This window comes from Equus quagga, chromosome 11, assembly GCF_021613505.1.
Source record: "Equus quagga isolate Etosha38 chromosome 11, UCLA_HA_Equagga_1.0, whole genome shotgun sequence".
In the NCBI taxonomy this organism is placed as follows: Eukaryota; Metazoa; Chordata; class Mammalia; order Perissodactyla; family Equidae; genus Equus; species Equus quagga.
The window spans coordinates 66355420-66378149 of NC_060277.1; the positions used below are offsets into that span (position 1 = coordinate 66355420).

The window sequence follows — 22730 nt, forward strand, 5'->3', positions numbered from 1 at the left end:
CTCCTATGCTTGGCTCATCTCAGTCTGGCAAGGATTAATATCATTTAAACATGATGTTTGTCTAGTGATGGGGCTTTTCAAACTTAAATTTTAATGCAGAATAGATTATTTCTGGAAGGATGCACAAACAAGAGTGTAGTCGACCCTGGGGAGAGAAATTGGGTGGCCAGGGGACAGAAGGAAGGAAACTGCTTTTCCCACATACCAGTTTGGACCTGCTGAATTTTGTTTCATGCCCATGTATTACTTAAAAAAAAAATGAATAAATGAAACTTTCAGGGGCCATAGCATAGTGGTTAAGTTCAGCGTACTCCACTTTGGCAACCTGGGATGACAGGTTTGGATCCTGGGCATGGGCCTACCCCTACTCATCAGCCATGCTGTGGCATCAGCTCACATATAAAGTGGAGGAATATTGGCACAGATGTTAGCTCGGCTAATATTCCTCAACCAAAAAAAAAAAGAGGAAGATTGGCAGCAAATGTTAGCTCAGGGCTAATCTTCCTCAGCAAAAAATAAATAAATAAAACTTAAACATTAATGCAGAAGGAAAGGTATAGACTAGGAAACTTAGTATTTCCAGAATTTATGGTGCCCCTATCTTGATTTGTCTTTGCTTTTCAGAGTTTACACTTTTTGTGTTGTCTCTCACTTTGGGCCCACATCTCACCAGTTTTCGCAGGAGGTCTTTGCACTCCAGCATCACTCCGTTTTACAGCCTCCCCTGGCCTCCTGCCCACTCATCACTTCATTAGCCTCCTATAAGGTGACTCTGTTAGATGTTGGGGCTGATTGGTGTGGGGTGATAAGGACCCAGGTTCCGGACATTGGAGGGAAAACAGAGGAAAGGGCATTTAGGGTGAAGGCTTTTTAAGGGGAGAATAGAGAAAACAATTAAAGTAGCTCTGAAATTTGCCCACATCTGTATCCTCGCTTCCACTACCACCTCTCTTTGAAAATTGCCACGGCCTCCTAACTGGTCTCCCAGCATCCTTCTGTAACTGCCCCTCTTCATGGGGTGGTTCTTTTTTTTATCATAGATATACATTATATTATTTAAAGAGTCAAAAAATTCCATAAGGCTTATATAAAAAACAGTAGTCTTCCAACTCCCCACCCTCTTCAAAGACAATCACTTTCAACTGAGTTTTTAAATTGTGTTATTTTTTGTTTTGTATTCACCTTCATATGTCAAACTCAAAATAGCATGCAAATGTTGCTACTTCTTGATGTTTCTGTTTTAGGCACTAGCTATTGACTTCCCACTGCTGGAGATGAGAAGCTAGCTCTCTTTTCCAACCATCCCATTCCCACTTTCCATTCTCCCCTCCTTCCAATATTATATCATGAATCTGGTTGGATCTGTGTTCAGTGTTTACATTATTATAGTTGTGCAAATGATCTTCACAGTTGAGTCATGTAGATAGTTCCATTGTTTTTAGTTCCCGCATAGTTTTTGTTTCCCCTGGAACTAATACTTGCCTCTTCTTTGTCCGCTTAGTTTTCTGTATACTCTGATTGATCCCCAAATTCTCCTTAGTTGTGTTAATTTCTTCCAAGGATATACAGACGCCAAACAAATAAGGAATTTGATCTATTTCATTTGAAGGACTTTCTCCCAGAACCGTAGATCTTTTCCAGCACAGAGGCTGCTCCTTATGTTGGAATCTCCCTTTAAATCCATCCTGGGGACTCCCTTTGCCTCTCTTGTGTTGATGCCTGTTTCCTAGAACCTATGTTTTCATCTTTCTCAGTTTATCTTGATGGAGCTTCTTGAGAAAGGGTGCGTGGGAGGTAAATTGCTGGGATTTTATAAGTCTGAAAATGTCTTTGTTCTACTCTTGTACTTAATTGACAGTATGGCTGGGTATTGAATACTAGGTTGGAAATAATTTACTCTGAAAAAAAATTTTTTTTAAAGATTTTATTTTTCTCCCCAAAGCCCCTGGTACACAGCTGCATATTTTTAGTTGTGGGTCCTTCTAGTTGTGGCACATGGGATGCCACCTCAGCATGTCTTGATGAGCGGTGCCCTGTCCGTGCCCAGGATTTGAACCCTCAAAACCTTGGGCTGCAGAAGCAGAGTGCATGAACTTAACCACTCAGCCACAGGGCTGGCCCAGACTCTGAGAATTTTGAAGGCATTTCTCCATTGTCTTCAAGCTTCTGGTGTTGCTTTTAAGAAGCCTGAGACCATTCTTATTCTGGATCCTTTGTATGAAGCCTATTTTTATTTTCCTTCCCTCTTCCCCCAACCACAGCTTTTAGGATCTTTTCTTTATCCTAGCATTCTAATATTTTACATGGAACTGTCTTAGTGTTGTCTCAGTGGGTCTTCTCAATCTGGAAACTCATGTTCTTCAGTTATGGAAAACATTTTTGGATTGTTATTTTCTGGATGAGTTCCTCCCGTCCATTATCTCTGTTTTCTCTTTCTGGAACACTTGTTATTCAGATGTTGAATTCCATGGACTAGTCATTTAATTCTCTTTCCTTTTTCCTATCTTCTTCATTTTTTGCCTTACTTTCTGGGAGATTTCTTTTCTTCTTTTGTTCTTTTGCTGATAAAGATTTGCCCTGAGGTAACATCTGTGCCAATCTTCCTCTATTTTTTTCCTTTTTTTTTTTTAGTATGTGGGCTGCCAGTACAGCATGGCCACTAACAGAATGGTGTAGGTCCACGTCCAGGAAATGAACCCAGGCCGCCCAAGAGGAATGTGCTGAACTTAATCACTAGGCCACGAGTGCTGGCCCTCTGGGAGATTTCTGTTTTTTTTTTTTTTAAGATTTTATTTTTTTCCTTTTTCTACACAAAGCTCCCCAGTACATAGTTGTATATTCTTAGTTGTGGGTCCTTCTAGTTGTGGCATGTGGGACGCTGCCTCAGTGTGGTTTGATGAGCGGTGCCATGTCCGCGCCCAGGATTCGAACTGACGAAACACTGGGCCGCCTGCAGCAGAGCGCGCGAACTTAACCACTCGGCCACGGGGCCAGGCCCAGATTTCTGTTTTTTAAAAGATTTTATTTTTCCTTTTTCTCCCCAAAACCCCCTGGTACATAGTTGTATATTTTTAGTTGTGAGTCCTTCTAGTTGTGGCATGTGGGATGCTGCCTCAGCATGGCTTGATGAGCAGTGCCATGTCTGTGCCCAGGATTGGAACCGGTGAAACCCTGGGCAGCCAAAGCAGAATGCACAAACTTAACCACTCAGCCACGGGGCCGGCCCCTCTGGGAGATTTCTTTAATTTTATTTTCCAACCTTTCTATTGAATTTTTATTTCTACTTTCATGTTTTTCATTTCTAAGAGCTCTCTGCATTTTTTTAAACATTCCATTTTTGTTTCATGGATATAGGTTCTTTTCTTGTTTCTCTGAGGATATTCATGACAGTTTTTAAAAAAATGTTTTTCTTGGGGCCGGCCTGGTGGCGCAGCACTTAAAGTGCACGCCATGACGTGGTAGGCACCCCACATATAAAGTAGAGGAAGATGGGCACGGATGTGAGCTCAGGGCCAGTCTTCCTCAGCGAAAAGAGGAGGATTGGCAGCAGTTAGCTCAGGGCTAATCTTCCTCAAAAGAGAAGAAAAAGAAAAAAAGAAGAAAAGTGTTTTTCTCCTTGCATAGTCTTTATTTCTTCTAAGCTATTTTTTTTCTTTCTCTATGTGTTTTGGGTTCTGTCTTTCATTTTAGAGGCCTCCCTCAAATGTCTAGTAATCCTCAGCTGTCCACTTATATTTAAGCTTGGGACACTAGAGTACTGATTGGAAACTGTGTGTGTATATTGTGGGAGGTAGGGAGGCTTGTCGACCGTGAACTGTACTATAGGGTGAGCCACTAAGCTATTTCAGTGAGGAGCCTCTGATTTCAGTATCGTTAGGTCTTTTTTCTTGTCTGATCAGATTTCCTAGAGAAAACCCTTCCAAACTCCTGCGTGGAGGATATAAGCCTCGCTGTAGGTATTCTCAGAGCTGGTTGAAGAAGTCTGGGGGAAGTCTCAACATTCAATACGTAAACTTTCACTTCATCCTCATTTTCAGTATCTATCTAACCATTCACCTATCCATCCTTCTATCTTCCTCCCAGTCTCTCTATTTAGAAGTACTAAGGCAAGCTGGGGCATTCTGTCACACATCCTTTATACTCAGCTAGAGTAATTTTACTAAAAGGCAAGTCTGCTGAAGATCCTGTAATGGCTCCCTCTGCTCTCAACAGAAAGTCCAAGGTTCTGAATATGTTTTAATCCCTCCAAGCTCTGGCCCAAACCAACCCTTCCGACCATGTTTCCTCTCCAAGTGGGTTCTAACCACGTTAGACTTATCAGTACCTTACATGCACTGTACCCTCCCCTCCGGACCGTCTGCACACGCTATTCTCCTGTATGAAATGCTGTTTCCCTTTTCCCACTCCCATCCTTTGCCTGAATGAACAATGACTAGAGCAGATGAGGAAGAGGAAAAGTCACGCCTGGGAGGACTGTTGGTGCCAGAAGCTCGGAAGTTGGTGATGGTGTCATTTCTAAAAGAAAATTCAGGGCTGGCCCGGTGGCACAGCGGTTAAGTGCACACGTTTCGCTTCAGCGGCCTGGGGTTCGCTGGTTTGGATCCCAGGTGTGGGCATGGCCCCGCTTGGCAAGCCATGCTGTGGTAGGTGTCCCACATATAAAGTAGAGGAAGATGGGCATGGATGTTAGTTCAGGGCCAGTCTTCCTCAGCAAAAAGAGGAGGATTGGCAGTAGTTAGCTCAGGGCTAATCTTTCTCAAAAAAAAGAAAAAAATTCTTTAAAAAAATTTAAAAATTAAAAAAATAAAAGAAAATTCAGTCACTCCTATTGCTTAAGAGTCCAGACCCAAGGGGGCCAGCCCCGTGGCTGAGTGGTTAAGTTCGCGCACTCCACTGCAGGTGGCCCAGTGTTTCGTTGATTCGAATCCTGGACGCGGACATGGCACTGCTCATCAAGCCACGCTGAGGCGGCGTCCCACATGCCACAACTAGAAGGACCCACAACTGAGAATATACAACTATGTACCGGGGGGCTTTGGGGAGAAAAGGGAAAAAAATAAAAAAATCTTAAAAAAAAAAAAAAAAAAAAGAATCCAGACCCAAACTCTTCAGTCTGACAGCCCAGCCAGCACTCTTGATAACCTGCCCCACTTAATACCTCTGACTCTCTCTCCTCCTTTTCAGAATCACTGCTGATGGTCTCTTTACCATTCTACTACCCTACTTATTGCTATTCCTTCTCAGGCACCTCAGGCTGTACCTTGAAGGCACCTCTTCTTTTGTGAGCCCTTTATATGCTGGTGTACTTGAGAGTTCCGTCATGGACCCGATTCATTTTTCAGTCTACACCTTTCTTTAGAGATTTAATTTTCTTGTACAGCTTTAACTATGGCTAACATGCTGATGATTCCCACATGCACCTCTCTAGCCCAGACCTCTCCTGCGCCCCACGCCTGTATGTCCACTGGTGTGGAGGATATTGATTCCTTCATTCAGTTAATATTTGCCATTCCAGGAACTGTGCTAGGTACTGGATGTACAATGGTGGGGACAAGCAGACATGGGACCCAGTCTCTGACCTCACAGAGCTTATAGTGTAATGGTAGAAGAAAGACGATGGATAAATTATTAATATTATAACCATGATAAGTGCCACAAAGGAATATAGGATGCTTTGGCAGTATGAAGTGGGGGACCTATCCTTGTGTGGGCATAGTGGAAGGCTAAAGAAATTATATTTAACTTGGAACCTGAAAGAGAAGAGAAGTTGAAGACAAAGGATCATGTCCACCTGGATGGTGGATGCTCAAACTCAAAGAGGAAAACCGCAATCACTGAAGTCCTCAACTTCTCCTCCAAACCTTTGTCTCTTGTGTTCTCTCTCCCATGACTGGCATCACCATTCACTCAGTAACCCAAGGGAGAAATCCGAGAGTTGTCCTGTGTTCCTCTGGCTTCTTCACTGGCTCCTGACCCCACCCGATCCACCCCTCATCACTAGTTGTTGATTCTAGTGCAGATTTAACATGTGCAAATCAGCTTGTACCTCTGTTGCCCATAGCCCTGACCCAAGTAGGTCCTCAGCATCTTTCTTACCTGCAAGGGCTCCTCACGGGTCTCATCGTTACGCTTTAATCTATTCTCCACAGTTGTAAAATGTAAATCTTATCACATTATACTACTGCTTAAAATCTTTCAATGGTTCTCCATTGTTGATAAAGTAAAAGCCATTCTTTTTAATTTGAATTACAAGTCCTTCACAGTCTAGCTTCCTGCAGCTCCCCACTTCAAGCCAAATGCTATTTGAACTAGCTGCAGTTCCCAAAAGGACCTACACTTTGTTGTTATTGTTGTTGAGGAAGATTCACCCTGAGCTAACATCTGTTGCTAATCTTCCTCTTTTTGCTTGAGAAAGATTCTCCCTGAGCTAACATCTGTGCCAGTCTTCCTCTATTTTGTATGTGGGTCGCTGCCACAGCATGGCTGAAGAGTGGTGTAGGTCCACACCCGGGATCTGAACCTGTGAATCAGGCCACCGAAGCAGAGTGCACTGAACTTAACCACTACACCTAGGGCTAGCCCTCAAAGGACATACTCTTTCTGCTCCTCTGCACTATGGTTATCCTTATTCTCTCAAGAATATTCTTACTGGGGCTGGCCCCGTGGCCGAGTGGTTAAGTTCGCAAGCTCCACTGCAGGCGGCCCAGTGTTTTGTTGGTTTGAATCCTGGGCGCAGACATGGCACTGCTCATCAAACCACGCTGAGGCAGCATCCCATATGCCACAACTAGAAGGACCCACAACTAAGATGTACCAGGGGGCTTTGGGGAGAAAAAGGAAAAATAAATAAATAAATAAAGCTTCAGTTGAAAAGAATATTCTTACTGCACTTTTCCTCTAGCAAACTCCTACTCATTTCCATCACCTCCTCTACGTAGTCTTCCCTGATCACTCAGTGACTATTGTCTCTTAGAAATTTCCTCTATACCTAGTCCTTCTCTCTATCATATCTTCAATCAAACTCCATGCAGTTATTTCTTAATTTACTTGTTTAAACTTTTTAACTGCCTGCCCCTTCCCCACTACATTATAAATTACTTGAGATCAGGGACCACATCTTGTTTTTGTATCCCTAGCACTTAGCACAGTGATTGGAACACAGTGAGGGCTAAATAAATGTTTGCTAAATGACTAAATGCAAAACATGTGATTCTAATTTCTGTGCTATTTTATTCACTTCTACCTAAATTTCTTACTTAGTTCAAGAATCCGAAGTGTGCCCTCTACTATCCTTACTCCATAACAACTGTTCCTGTTTTGAATTTCCTCAGCATTTGGATATCACATCTTTGTGCTGATCTAAGTTGCATTTGCTTTTCGGTACTGCCTTGAAATTATTTTTTAACCTTTCATTATATGCATGATCAGAATTTTCTCTAGGCAAAAACGTGACTCAAATTTCCTACAGCAAGGAGTTACAGATGCTCGAGACGATACGCGCCTGCAGACAGTAAAGCTCAGCGCCTGCGCACTAGGCACTTTTTTTTTTTTTTTTGCCTTTCGACTCCTCCTCTTTTTTTTCTTTGGAGCGTGCGCACCAAGAAAGACAAAGGTGGGGAAAGTGACCAAGCAGTCATTTAGGCGCATGCCCATCCCTAACTTGTCTAAGCCTGGGGGAGCTCCCAGTGGTGAAGTGGGTGTGGCCTGACCAGGCGCTGCAGAAATCCAATCCGACTGAGCGAGCTCGGCTCCTCCCTCCCCATGATTGGTTAGCTCTCAGTGTTGTGGGGCGGGGAAAGGAAGAGATGGGGGCGGTGTAGTGGTGGGGCGGCGAAGAAAGAGCGCCAATCTCGTTCTGCGCAAGCGCAAGTAAGCGACCAGAAGAGGGCGTGAGAGAGTGAACTGGAGTGTGGAAACCCTGATGCGCTGGCGAGCGCGAGCTGGGTCGCCAGCCCTGACGCCTGCGCCGTGAGCCTCGGGGCCTCGCGCGCGGCGGGCGGGTGCCCGGTGCGCCTGCGCAGTAGGCGGCGGCGGCAGGGGGAGGCGGAGGCCTTGGAGAGGCAGCGGCAGCAGCGGGTCCCGGGACTGAGGCAGCTGCGGGGGCGGTGGCAGGCGGAAGCTGAGGTGACGAAGGCAGCGGCGGCGGCGGCCGTTTCCCTCACGGTGGCGGAGACCAAGGCGGCGGCGGCGGACGGGGAGCGGCCTGGCCCCGGCGCCCTGCTTGTTGGCTGTGGCAGGGCCGCCGTGGGGCCGGCCCGGCTCCCGCCCCCCGCGGCTCCCCCTCCGGCTCCTCCTCCGGGGAGACGCCGGGGGCCTGGCCCGGCCCGTACTCAGACCGCTGCTGCAGCCGCCGCCGGGGGAGTCGGAGGCGGTGGCGGCGCCATGGGCGGCCTGGCCTCTGGGGGGGATGTGGAGCCGGGACTGCCCGTCGAGGTGCGCGGCTCCAACGGGGCCTTCTACAAGGTGAGGCGGCGCGCCGACCGGGGACACCCGTCTTTAGCCCCCTTCCTCCAGCCAGAGCAGGCAAGAATGGGGCGGGATCGAGCTTCTGGAGCGAAGTCCTGACCCTTGCTACCTGAGACCCAGGCTCTCGCCCGCAGCCCTCCTGGGGAGACCTCTGGAAGTTAACCCCCTTCGTCTTGTTTTTGGCCCCAGTGTTTCCCTGCTTTTACCCCCATCTCAGAGAGAATGAACATCAGGGCATCATTGTGCTTAGATCTATGCACCGCGCCCCCACCCCCCACCCCCGAGAGACCCTATTTACCCAGCTTCCTATTGACTTTTCCTGTTTCCTAGTGTAAGACATACCTTAGACCTTAATCACGTCTTCCCCACAGTCCAAGCACATGGAGAATTCTCATTATTCTCCCCTATTGCCCCCTTGGGAAGGCCGTCCCATATTAGATGCTTTCATCTTCCTGGGAGAGGCCTCTTCCTACTGGCTCTGGAAGACTCACCCCACTTTCATCTTATATTTCTGTTGCCAGCCCAAGGAGAAACGGTCATAATCCATTTATGACATCTCGTATCTTTGACCTCAGGAGCTCTGGGTTGTACCAGTCAAGTTGCTTCCTAGCCATAGGGTGGCATCTTTTCACAAGTCTCTCACCCCACCCCTTTATCCCAAGGCTAGCTGGTTTACCATTCTACCCAGGGATGGGTTTATATTTGTTATCTCACTTTGACCCCAGATACATTTAGATGATTCATTTAGTTTTTAAATGAGTGTAACGTTCATATTCATGATCTCTAAAAGGGGATTGCATGAGGAGTCCCTCTATCTTCTTAAGGATTTCCACTTCTAGAAGACTTTTGGCCAACTCTCCCAATTTGGGAATATGATAGCCTTTTTTTGAAGAAGGGGACTATCTTTAAAAGATCCTTGTTTACTTCAGCTCCCCCCTCGCCCAGGATTTGGTTCCTTGGAATTCCTTTTACTGCCACTTTCTTTATCTGTTCTGAATCCATTTTCTAGGATCTTTTTTCTCATTTAGATTAAGCCAGAGGGAGACCCCTCTTGCCTCTCAGGAATTTTTCTTTGTGTGACTGTTGTTATTTTGAACTTCTTTGGACTTTATGCCTGAAATTATTGCAGAGACTTTCTTGATTGCTGTCTTAATCTTTCATTTTACTCTGAGGAGCAACAGCTGAGATATCTTCTCATAACATCACTGTGAGAAGAGCCTCCTTTTCCTTCACTTCCCCTTCAAGCCTTTTCTCCCATAAAACACCTTTCCACCTTCATGCCCTTGGAAATGACTTTCTCCAACTTCTTCCTTGTGAAGTCATAAACTAAACTGGAAAGGGTCTCATATTTGCACTTGTAGTGGAAGGTTTCTGCCACAGCTTCAATTGGTAAGTTCAGTGTAGACATTTTTTACCCACTCTAAATGCATATCCATTTTTTTTTTTTTAAAGATTAGATTTTTTCCTTTTTCTCCCCAAAGCCCCCCGGTACACAGTTGTGTATTCTTCGTTGTGGGTTCTTCTAGTTGTGGCATGTGGGACGCTGCCTCAGCGTGGTCTGATGAGCAGTGCCATGTCCGTGCCCAGGATTCGAACTAACGAAACACTGGGCCGCCTGCAGCGGAGCACTCGAACTTAACCACTTGGTCACGGGGCCAGCCCCTAAATGCATATCCATTTTTGCCTTACTTCCTTCACCAGGTTTATGTTCAGTGCTTGTGGGTACCCACGTCTATCTTAACTTATCCCCTCAATTTAAGTCTGTTTTTTTATCCTAATGTTTCTGTATTCCACTGTAATCCTCAGGAACTACTTTATTCTGTGTATGAAAGACGCTCCCAGCCGATCCTCTTCTGTCATTTTTTTCTACATACTTTCCTAACTCATAAGACTTTTTCTTCTAGCTTGCCTCCATAGCGTTTCTGTTTGCTTTGGCAATCTCTAATTCCTTTCTGATTCTGATAGAGTACATTTGTCTCTTATACCCTTTTCCCCCAAACTTGCATTAGCTTTGTTGAAATACCTTTCTTCATATGATTTTAGCCCCATTTTGTTCATCTTGTCCTTCATCTGGGTCCTTCCCACCCCTAAATTCTGGGTTCCAAGAAAAGGGATTCTTAAATTGAGTCTGATATCAAGATAGATGTTTACTTTTGTTCTAGGAAGCCTGGGAGCCAAGCACAGCTGGGAAAGATTGGTATCCAGTTGAAATTAACTGGGAAGGGAGATGTTTTCCTTTCCACATATGAGTGTCCAACAGAAAATCCCTCTCTGCATCTTTCCTTTTTCTCCTCTGGGCTGTGGCAATGATAGACTTGAGTGAATTGGGGACAGGATACTTTGAATCAGAGAGTAGAGTTTGGAGTTGAGCTTGAAAGCTACATAACATGGATTTTGTCTTTTGGCTACTTTAGCATTTTCTGCCCCCTGCCTCAGTTAAAAACAACAAGAAATCTCTAAATTCAACTGATCTTTCTTCAACTTTCAGTGTCATTTAGATACTTAACCATTCTGACCTTGCTACTGATTTAATATTCATGACTCAGCAGATTTCAGTGTGGGTCAAGGAGTGTTTGTTTACATTGCTCCTGAAACTATAAATTTGGGAAGGTCCCTTTTACCTCTCTCCGAATTGGGTTCTATTGTTGATCTTCTACAATAGAACTACAAATGGCAGATCTGGAATCTAAGTTATCTCGTTGTTATCCAGTCACCTCTTCCTTTTCTGTCAGAAGTAATGTATTTTATTCTTTAAGTTATGCTCTCCCAAATGAAATATCTGTTCACTTTCCAGGGTGCAGTCATCAACTTTTCAGACCTTACCTGGATATCCTAATTCCCATTCCTTTCTTAAGGAATACGGCATCTCAACTTCAACACGTGGTTTTTACCCAGACCCTTTCTGCTTTTCTCCTAGAACTCCCTCCTTTTTTTGGGAGCCCAGGACTAGAAGATAGGTTGAAGATGGGGACTAATTTCATATCTTCTAATTTGAGGAAAGTGAAGTACCTAGGAACCTAGGGGTCTCTTCCTCTGTCTGGTCCTAGGTCCTATAAACCAAAGCCATGATATACCATGGCCACTGAATTAAGTCATCCTTTGCATCTAGTTGGCCTTCTAGAATCACTCACCTGCTCTTGCCCTCACCTGCTTATCTTCCCAATGAGCATGGACTGAGCAGAACTAGGAGCTCACTTTGTAACACTGGTATCTTGGGAGGAAAAAAACTGGGATGATGTGGATAGAATTTAGGAGCAGAGACTGCATTGGAATATGAAGTTGAAGAGAAAGCTTGTTTTGGACAATGTTTAAAGGAACAAGACCCTGGAAGTATAAGAATGAATGGCGTTTGGTTGAACTGCTGAGTAATGTGAGGGAAAACTCCATTCTGAGCTCTACATTTCTGCCTTGGGGATCATGGTAGCTGGAAAAAGCGGTAATATTGCTGCCTCCGCCTGAGGGCTAACCCTAACTGTTGGAGGAGAATTGGACTAGAGCCGTAGGCATATCCTTTGTGAATGAATATATCTAGGAGTGGGAATCTCTTCACAAAAGAAGCAGGCAAGTAATTGTCCTCTTCTTCTCCTCTCTCTTCTACTTCCTTTTATCCTTAAAATGTTTTGAAAATAGCTGACTCTCTCTTGATGAACTATTTCTAAAGCTTGGAGATAGGTATTTTGGATAAAGAATTGGATAAAGTCAGCTAAAGAGGCTGGTTGGACTGTTTCTAGAAATCCAGACAGACCCTTAAAAAGGGGGAAAAGAAGAGGAAAGAGATACAATATTAGTGGTTGTGGGAGGAGGACACTTAAGGAGCTAAGGGAAGAGCCCAAAAGGAAAGAGGGACTCAAGCAAATAGTGAAGAGTAGAAGTGCCTCAGAAGAAGACTTGAGAGAATAGTAGAAGTGGGTATTGTTGGTGCTGAATGAAGAGTGGAAAAAACATTTCTGGGGAAAGGAGTGGCAGAGAAAGCTAAAGCATGGGTAAGGAAGAGGCCAGGCAGTAGCCAGAGCACTAATGCCTTGGACAGTAGTAAGGCTCTAAGTAGTAAGGCTTCATAACAAGATCCTGTCTCGAAAGAAGAGAAAGATGGCTTGTATCAAGTGAAATTTATGCTTAGATTTTCCCACCGTAAGGAAACAGCAGTATAGTAAGTGTTTATGATTGACCAATTCTGTGAGATGGGAATAACACGTGTGCATTTTTTGTGTTTTCTCTCCTAAGCTCAGCTTTGTCCCTAGCTGCAAAGCTCAGGAATAGTTCCTGTGTATTAGCCCTTTGAAACCCCTAATTCTTTTCTAACAGCTTTAATTGACCTACAATGAAGTACACGTATTTAAAGTGTACAATTTCTTAAATTTTGACATATGTATATATAACAAACCATCACCACAATCAAGATAATGAACTTTAACTACCAAAAGTCCTCCACCAACCACCTTGGTAGATATACTTTCTGTCGTTGTCCATTAATTTTCATTTCCTGATTTTTTGACAGAAGTGAAAAGGCAATTCAGTAGAGAAAGGATGGTCTTTTCAACAAATGGTACTCAAACAACTGTATATCCATAGGTAAAAAATGAACTTTGATCATATCTTACGCCATATACAAAATTTAACTCAAAATGGATCATAGACCTAAGTGTAAAATAAAAACTAAAACTTCTTGAAGACATAGGAGAAAACCTTTGTGACCTTGGATTAGGCAAAGATTTCTTAGATATGAAATCAAAAGCTTGATCATAAAAGAACAAATTGATAAATTAGACTTTGTCAAAATTAGCAATCCCTAGTTTTGAGTATGTGAAAAATAGGGAGAGAAGGTAGAAAAATTGGGAGCATAGGATTGAACGTAGATCTTTGGCTTCCTCAGTGAAGACACAGAAAATAGGAGGCTGACCAGCATTTCAGTCATTCCTTTTCCTCTCCCTTGTCATGATCTCAAGATGGGGGTCTTCTACAAATTTTATTATCCTTTTCAAATTCTTAGCAGTGTCATAGTCTAGCATTCAGAAATCTCACCTCTCAAGTCCTAATTTTTCCTTCTCTAAACTGTGTTCATTGTTTTGAACTGATTATTCAGATTATTCTTTTAGGAAGGACCCAGGCATCAAGGCACCAAGTTTGCTCAGGTCTCTAGCTGTATTGGGGAGCTTGACCCTTCTCTCTCTTGGCAGATCCTGATGTCCTCTAGGTGTTCCAGGACAGCCTCACACTGTCTCATGGGATATTCTTAGCCTAGCTGAATGTTGTTGGTATTTTAATTGAACTCTGGCAAGCTGCTCAGTACAACACTAGGCAGACAGATAGGGAGGCCCCTGTGGGAGTCATAGAAGACCACCAGTTTCCAGGCTGTTCTGATGCAGATGATGTTTCCCCCTTCTACTTAGTTTCTGTCTCATCTTATTTCCGGATTTTGTCACATCTCTTTCCATGCCGATATTGTTTCCTTTCACTCTACTTCATTCATATTCTTTCCCCAAGGCAGCTTTTTCTGGCCCTATCTTTAGATAGCTTGTGCCCCCGTCTAAAACTCTAGTTTAAGGCCTCCAAATGTCTCTCTGTGTTCCCTTGATGGCTGAGGTGGTGATAAATTGTCTTTTTTTTTTTTTTTACTTTGTTCTAAAATTTATTCTAGGGCTTTGTGAAGGATGTCCATGAAGACTCTGTCACCATCTTCTTTGAAAACAAGTAAGACCTTGGGAATAGAGAATCCAGCATACTAGGTCCTAAATGGAGAGTGGAGAAGAGGGGGCGGCTGAGTCTCATGAGGCATGTAATAGGTGGGAGAGAGCCAGGGGTTTGGGTGGGCAACTTACGTGGATCCCAGCAGAGGAAAGGGCCTAAATGGGGATGGGGAGGGGATTGGACCCAGTATTTAGATTCTGACAAGAGATGGAAGACACCACTATGGAGCAGGGCCTGGGGTTTAGCCTCTTTATCACCAGAGAAGTTGGAAATTGCCCAGTAGAGGCAATAACTCCTTCCTGAAGAAATGGGCAACCACATTAACCTGAACAGCTTTCGTATCACTGTTTCCCTTGCAGCTGGCAGAGTGAGAGACAAATTCCTTTTGGGGATGTCCGGCTACCACCTCCAGCTGACTATAATAAGGAGATCACAGAAGGGGATGAGGTGGAGGTAAGGGCCATGGAGTCCACCCTTTCTACATGTCACTTTTTCCAGGTTTCTGCCTCTCCCTTACCGTGATACCAGTATCCTAGGCTCCTCACTGGATGGTTTGCTCTCCATCCTCCCCAAGCGAAGCTACCACATCAGCCAGGTAGCCTATGGAAAAGTGAAATGCAACAGTTCCCTGTCCCTCACTGTGGGGATCAGCCAGACTCTGGGGGAGCTTCCCAGTTTCAGGGGATTCACTTTTATTCATTTATGATAACAGTATCTAAAATCCAATGCCCTTTGATTGTGTGTGTGTGTGTGTGTAAGACTGGCCCTGAGCTAACATCTCTGCCAGTCTTCCTCTATTTTGTATGTGGGACGTCACCACAGTATGGTTTGGTGAGCAGTATGTGGGTCCATGCCTAGGATCCGAACCCGCGAACCCCAGGCTGCTGAAGCGGAGCATGCAAACTTAACCACTACTCCACTGGGCCGGTCTCGCCCTCTGATTTTTAATTAGCAGCTCCTTCTAGTTTTCTTTATCTTGGTTTAGGATGCCTCCCAAGTGTCTTAATGCTTATTCCATTCTTGATGTTTTTGGATGGTCCTTAATATCTCTTTTATTTTCAACTTCTCTTCAGGTTTATTCTCGAGCCAATGAGCAAGAACCTTGTGGCTGGTGGCTGGCCAGGGTGCGGATGATGAAGGGAGATGTGAGTGATGGTGAAGGCCTTTGGAGAACTGCTGAAACAAATATTTTAGTCATGGAAAGGTGGGAGATAGAAGCTCAGGTCATCCACAACTTCTCCTTTCTTCCAGTTCTATGTCATTGAATATGCCGCCTGTGATGCCACTTACAATGAGATTGTCACCCTGGAACGGCTTCGGCCAGTTAATCCCAATCCCCTTGCAACCAAAGGCAGCTTCTTCAAGGTTACTATGGCTGTGCCTGAGGATCTAAGAGAGGCGTGAGTGTTAGGGATATCGGGAGTGGGGGGCCCTCTTTACAGTCCTTGTTTCTGCCCTTATTTCTCCCAGTTTCAGTCTTCTCTCTTGTTCCCTTTGGCCCTCTAGAGCCCTTCTTGCTCCCAGTTCCTCTGTTTCCTCATCCCTGTTCTTTTACTGCACTCTTTCCTCTTTTATTTTTCTTGGGCCATCTCTCTCTTCCCTGAGCCTTTGACTACCTCTACACTCTGCCCTCTAAGCACTTTTCTCTTTCTCTGCAGCTGCTCCAATGAAAATGTCCATAAAGAGTTTAAGAAGGCATTGGGAGCAAATTGCATCTTTCTCAACATCACAAATAGTGAGCTCTTCATTCTGGTGAGTTTATTCTGCCTGAATTACACATAGACTCTGTCAAAATTTTTTCCAAGAGGCCGGCCCTGTTGCTGAGTGGTTAAGTTTGCACGCTCTGCTTCGGCGGCCCAGGGTTTCGCTGGTTTGAATCCTGGGCGCGGACATGGCATCGCTGATCAGGCCATGCTGAGGTGGCATCCCACATGCCACAACTAGAGGGACCTGTAACTAAAATATACAACTATGTACTGGGGGTATTTGGGGAGAAAAAGCGGGGAAAAAAAATTTTCCTTTTCTGCTTTTAACTCCTTTGCAGAAAGGGAGGAGCCAAAAAATGTTTATATTTATTTGTTAGAGAGGACTTTATTGCTCCTGACTCCTGTGGGCCCAGGTAGCCCTATCTTCCCTTAGTCTTCCTCGTGTATAACCTTAATTTTTTTTTTAACCTGGCCATCATATTTCAGCCTGGGCTGGGGACCCTCTTTTGCATATTTGGACTCTGAAAAATAGACTGTACAGTTCTCACCCGTGCTTGCTCCTTCCTTGCTACCTAAAACCACTTTCCTTAGGCACCTAGGTAGTAGGTCCCTGTGAGACTGACAATGATTTTCCTCTTCCCTAGCTTCATTTCTTAACTTCCCATCTTTTTCCAGAGACTCGGGCATCCTAATTCCTAGTCCCTGGCTCTCCCCCAGTATGTATTGAAAGTCAGTTTTAATGACTTTTCCATTGATTTCTTCCCAGTCAACCACAGAAGCCCCTGTGAAGCGGGCATCCCTGCTGGGTGATATGCATTTCCGAAGCCTGCGCACCAAACTGCTACTCATGTCCCGCAATGAAGAAGCTACCAAGCACCTAGAGGTAAGTTTTGGCTCCACTTCTTACTGCTGAATGGTATTGTTGTCCTCCTCCCTTCCTGCTCTATCCTCCACCCATGCTCTTATGTTTACAGAAAAAAAGTCTAAGGTCTTTCTGGGCCATTAAACCTGGGTCTGCTATTTTATCCCAGACTCCTCCAGATGGCAGATCTCCATCATAGTATATAGTACAGTTGTTTTCAAACTTTTTTTTAGCCATGGGACCTTTTGATCAAGTGATATTTTATTTTATTTAAAGTACAATGCATAAAACAGACCAGTCAGAGCAGCTCTGTCTAAAAGTGGAAGAGCGTGTGGCTCTTACTTCCACCAGCCTCCCCCAAGTGACCTCCGGGAACAAACTCACTTTGCAGGATATATCTGAGAACCATTTGCACCCTGGCAATACCACTAGACTTGGAATCCTAAGTCTTGCTTTGTCAAATGATTGACCTTTGGCCAATCGTTTGATTTCACTGAGCTTCATCTGTGACAATGAGGTAGTTAGACTAAAATATTTCTGCAAGGTCTTTTTGACATCTTACGATGGTCAGGTTCCCTTTTCTTAGGTATTATACCATCCTAAACAAGTAGGGTGTGTGTGTTTTTGTGTTTGAACATCCATTTCCATTTATCAAGTGAACTGATATTTTTGGGAGGCTTTTGTCTTAAGCCTGTGCAAATTCTGGATCATGTTAATCTTTCACTTCTCCAAGGATGCTACTCAGGGTACTTGCAGTTAAAAATTCAGTTACCCCCAATGATACAAACTGTATCTGCTGCAGTTCCCAATGAGCAAGTTTCCTGGCGACAAAAGGTAGAATATTCAACTCTGCTAGGACTTTGCTGTATTGATCTGTGTGGCATAGTGTAGCAGATAGCTAAGTTGACCATAGGTGCAAGGTCTTAAGAATAAGGACATGTCTTTGTTTTTGAGAAATCTTGCCTATTTTGTTTTTTTAAAAATTATTTTGAAATATTGAATGTATAAAGGATAAAAAATAATACACCACCACCCTTGTACCCAGCAGACAATTTAGGCAATAAGACCATTGGCAAAGTTCTCTAGAAGACATTTGTAAATCATTGTAGATCCTCTTCCCTTCCTCCCTAACTCAGTTATTTTGAACACCCAACTTAGTTCCTTTTTCCAGCTTAGTTCCTTTCTCTTCTTGTCTAATGTAAATCCTTGCTGTAATTCAACTCCATCTATCTTGGAAGTAGGAAGTAGTGGATTGTGATCTGAGAATATCCCCTTTCAGATATATTTCCTATTTGGTTCTTCCTACCTAGGACTGATTCTTCCAGAACCTTTCTCGTCTTTCTGCCCCTGTACCCAGGGATCCCTCTGAGGACTGGTTGAGAAATGAAGTGATAGTATGGTGTTCCATAGGCTCCTTTTATAACTTTCCTTAATCCTTTGCTTTCTATTCACCTCTTTGGGTTCTATTTTTAGAGTTGATATTAATTTGGTAAGGTATTGTTCCTTACCTTTGTATTTACCTTGTGAGAAGTCCTTTCACACCAACCTTATTTAATCCTTTTGATAGTCTGGGAATGAGGTGGGTCAGATATAATCATTTAGTGGGTGATAGAACAGAGGCACAGCGTATGTGTTTTGTTTAGGATCACACAACCAGATAGTGTTAGAGCCAAATCCAGATCTTTGGTGGCTCCCAGCCCAAACTTTGCCCATATTACCTCCTCTCCCCACCAAGCCATTGGTATCTGGAACGTAGGAGTCAAATGAAAAGTTCCAGAATTCTCCAGCAGGTCCTGGTGGTCAGCAGGTCATTCTGGCTTGCTTTTGCACATTTTTTCCTCATTGAAGCTATGGAAAGTGTCAGGTGCCTGGGACAGGTATTCTGAGACTCCACTAACATGATTCTCACAGTGCCTTTTCCTTTCAGACAAGTAAGCAGTTGGCCGCAGCATTCCAAGAGGAGTTCACAGTGCGAGAGGACCTGATGGGACTGGCAATTGGGACTCATGGTGCCAACATCCAGCAGGCCCGAAAAGTACCTGGGGTGACTGCCATTGAGTTGGGTGAAGAGACCTGCACTTTCCGCATCTATGGGGAGGTCAGCAAAAGATATCTATCATCCAGGTCCCTTAGGGGATAGAAGGAAGAAGGGGTGAAAGAAAAAGGAAACCTGAGTCATTTTGACCTCCCTCCCTGACTTTGGTGGCAATATTTTCCCAAAGACCGTGAGTGGCAGGAAGATCATTGTTTGAAATCCAGGTCCTCTGTTGTAGTAACGATTTCCCAATCTTCTCTTAGACTCCTGAGGCATGCCGACAGGCCCGAAGCTACCTTGAGTTTTCTGAGGACTCTGTGCAGGTGCCCAGGAACCTGGTTGGTGAGTTGGGGGTGTATACGTATAAAAGAGAATACATTTGAGGGCCAGATGTGAGATTCTCTGAAGTGATCTGGACTCAGCACCTCCCTCTGGACTTCCAGTTTCACAAGGACACAACAAAACAGTCTGTAGTAGGAAGAACAAATATCTAGGGATTGTAATATTTTGTCCTCTGAAAACTCATGAGAAACCTAGAAGCAGGAGAATAATTAAACAGAATCCATATAGAGAAGCTGAAAGATTGCTCATCTGTTTTTACTCTTTCTTTTCTTTAAAAAAAAAAAATTTTTCTCTTTTACCCATTCAGGCAAAGTGATTGGAAAGAATGGGAAAGTGATCCAGGAGATTGTGGATAAATCTGGTGTGGTGAGGGTTCGAGTAGAAGGTGATAATGACAAGAAGAATCCCAGGGAGGAGGTATGGGGCAACTATGCCTAGAGATGGGTTTCCAGAAGTCTGTGGGATTGTTCTCAAAGCCATTCTTTGGGGGCTGGGATTTCTAGGGGGTGGAGCACAGTAAGTTTTGTTTCCCCCTAGTAGATGTAAAGCTCAGAAAGATCCCATTTGGGTGGGCTTCCCTAGGAGACAGGATGGGGTTAATACTTAGATTTGACTCTCCTGATCCATCTGTCCTTCCCTCTGCCTTCCAGGGAATGGTTCCCTTTATATTTGTTGGCACCCGAGAGAATATCAGCAATGCTCAGGCTCTGCTGGAATATCACCTCTCCTACCTGCAGGTACCCAAGCCGGAAGCCTGGGAGAGATGTGGGTGTAGCAAGGGGATTAAGACTGCTCCTAACTTTATTAGGAATTGTGGTACCCAGTTTGTCTCTGAGCAGAAGAGCCCCTGGATGGAAATTTGGGGCTGGGGGGTTGGATCTCAGAATTTTCCTTGGTTAGCCAGTCTGTCTCCTTACATTCCTGAGAATTTAGATATGTAGGGTGGAGAAGCATGAAAGCAGGAGACTGTTCATTGCTCTTATACTTCTTCCTCCATCTCTGTCTTCCTCCATCTTCTACCTGACCAGGAGGTGGAGCAGCTTCGCTTGGAGAGGCTGCAAATTGATGAACAGCTTCGGCAGATTGGGCTGGGCTTTCGCCCTCCTGGGAGTGGGCGGGGCAGCGGTGGCAGTGACAAGGCTGGATATACCACTGATGAGAGCTCCTCCTCCTCCCTCCACACCACACGAACCTATGGGGGCAGCTATGGGGGCCGGGGCCGGGGCCGGAGGACAGGCGGTCCTGCCTATGGTGAGACAGCTATGGGAAAGGGAGGCGAGCACTGATAGGATTTGTGGGCAGAGGCAGAGGTCTGGGTAGAAGCTTGAGGAAAGAGTGATGGCTGGGGGATCTGTGGGTGAGAAGGGGTAGTCTTCAGTTTGGGGGCTGTGATGGATCCTGGGGTGGGGTGAGTGACCCTGATTGAACCCCATTATGTTCTTCAGGCCCCAGCTCAGACCCATCCACAGCTTCTGAGACTGAGTCAGAGAAGAGAGAGGAGCCCAACCGAGCTGGGCCTGGTGACCGGGATCCCCCATCCCGGGTGGAAGAAAGCCGGAGGAGGCCTACTGGGGGTCGGGGTAGGGGACCCCCACCTGCCCCCCGGCCCACCTCGAGATACAGCTCGTCATCTATTAGCTCAGGTACCCGTACCAGACAGCTGGGCTCGTGAATGTGGGCCAAAAGGAAACATGAAGGACTCCTGACTCCCATCTCCTCTTCTCTAACTAGTGCTGAAGGATCCAGACAGTAATCCCTACAGCCTACTGGACACATCTGAACCAGAGCCCCCAGTTGATTCAGAGCCTGGGGAACCCCCCCCAGCAAGTGCCAGGCGCCGCCGCTCTCGTCGCCGCCGCACTGACGAAGACAGAACTGTCATGGATGGAGGCCTGGAATCTGATGGGCCCAGCATGACAGAGAATGGCCTGGGTAAGGGGTGTGCCTGGTATCTAAAATATTAGACTCAGCTCTAATATTTAGCAATATTAAATATTGCAAGGAATTAAGGGATAGGACATTGGATGCATGACTCTCATTTTTCCCTGCCCCACAGAAGATGAGTCAAGACCCCAACGTCGTAATCGGAGCCGCCGCCGTCGTAACCGTGGTAACCGGACTGATGGTTCTATCAGTGGAGACCGTCAGCCAGGTCAGCTAACACTGGATGCAGCATCCTTCCTCAGCTGAGAGAATGGATGTCACCTAACCTGTGAAAACCAGGATTGGGGTTCAGTGAATTTCTAGGGGCTGGACACCTGGGTTCCTTCTGAAACTCTTGATCCTCTGCCTTCCCCAGTGACTGTGGCTGACTATATCTCCCGAGCAGAGTCTCAAAGCCGCCAGCGGCCACCTCTGGAACGCACTAAACCCTCAGAGGATTCTCTTTCAGGACAGAAGGTAGGCAGGCAAGACGTAGTTGACTCCACCTCCTTTTTTATTTTTCTGGGGTGGGGGGCACAAGAAAATTCCCAAAGAAATCTCTTACTAAATTGCAGAGGAGGCTATGTCTGATGGAGTTTAGATTGTATTTAGAATAGTGGAAAGTTTAAATAGAAGAGAGGAAAGTTTGGTTCATATTTTCTGGATCCCAGTAAGAGTGACTAGAGAGATCAGGGGACCAACCCTAAGGTCACCACATGCCAGGAGGGCTCGGGTGGTAGGGAATGTCATTACCTGAATTTCTACTGACTGCTTTCTTTTCCTTCCTCTTCCTTTTCTTTCCCACTTTCCTCTCAGGGTGACTCTGTCAGCAAGCTTCCTAAGGGCCCCTCAGAGAATGGGGAGCTCTCGGCCCCCCTGGAGTTGGGTAGTTTGGTGAATGGGGTTTCATAAAACCTCCAGCCCGCATCCCTCCCTTCTCCATCTCGCTTGCTGCCCAACACCATGGCCCTCACAGGCCCGACTGACCTGCGCTGGAGCTGCTCTTATCTAGGGGGGTGGGGGGTGGCACAGCAGCTTGGGTCCCCCCCAACCTCCAGGAGCTAGTGGAGGGGTGTGTAACAGGGTCATACCCCCCCTCCCTCTTGTCCACCCTACCCCCAGGGTGAGGGGAGCCTCTCTCCTTCCCCATCAGACTGGATGTGCCTTTATCCTCTAATGCCCCAATCTCTCTCTGAACACCCCCATTCTCCACCTGTTGGTGCGGGGTGCTCCTTGACCCACCCAGATTTGACAGTTCAGGGGGGCTCCCCTGCTATCCCTCCTCCCATCCTGTACCCCCCATTTCTGGGGCCTCATCACTGTGGAAGACGGGGATAGTAAGGATATAAGTGGGTGGGAGGCATGGGGAAGGTTTTGGAGTAGAACCAGGGGTGTATATGAAGGGGGGTGACAAGGTCCCCCAGGGGAGGGGGGACCAACCTTGTCTGGTGGATGAGAAGGCGTATTTATTTTTCACTGTACAGTATTTAAAAAGAGAATAAAAAAAACCCAAATGGCACTCTGGTTCCTGTGCCTCCCTTGTGCCCAGTTTGGCCCATCTGTTTCTCTAGGACTGCTCTGCCCTGGCCCCTGGCCCTTGTTTCCTGTCCACACCTGGCTTCTCTGGTGTTCCAAAGATGGTCTATTTGTGGGAATTCCTGACATGCCTAAGTTCCCTAGGCCCAGGTACCCTCCTGGTCCAGAGGAG

The 22730-nt window shown here is 45.5% G+C and overlaps 1 protein-coding gene across 1 annotated transcript; it reads left to right on the plus strand.

Moving 5' to 3' along the window:
• Nucleotides 1–8022: 8022 nt before the first annotated feature.
• On the plus strand, nt 8023–22541 carry FXR2 (FMR1 autosomal homolog 2). The gene is made up of 17 exons (XM_046675578.1): nt 8023–8463; nt 14105–14157; nt 14514–14607; nt 15228–15299; nt 15406–15554; nt 15813–15906; nt 16627–16743; nt 18650–18820; nt 19021–19099; nt 19407–19516; nt 19750–19836; nt 20128–20350; nt 20545–20742; nt 20831–21031; nt 21156–21251; nt 21399–21499; nt 21839–22541. Exons 1-17 carry the CDS (start codon nt 8383–8385, stop codon nt 21932–21934), a joined length of 2022 nt encoding a protein of 673 aa, XP_046531534.1. The 5' UTR covers nt 8023–8382; the 3' UTR covers nt 21935–22541.
• Nucleotides 22542–22730: the final 189 nt, after the last annotated feature.

Coding starts and splice junctions, on each gene's coding strand:
- FXR2 (XM_046675578.1), top strand. CDS start 8,383: ATGGGCGGCCTGGCCTCTGGGGGGGATGTGGAGCCGGGACTGCCCGTC. Junction 14,158..14,513: donor ACCATCTTCTTTGAAAACAA/GTAAGACCTTGG, acceptor TTTCCCTTGCAG/CTGGCAGAGTGAGAGACAAA. Junction 15,907..16,626: donor ATAGTGAGCTCTTCATTCTG/GTGAGTTTATTC, acceptor ATTTCTTCCCAG/TCAACCACAGAAGCCCCTGT.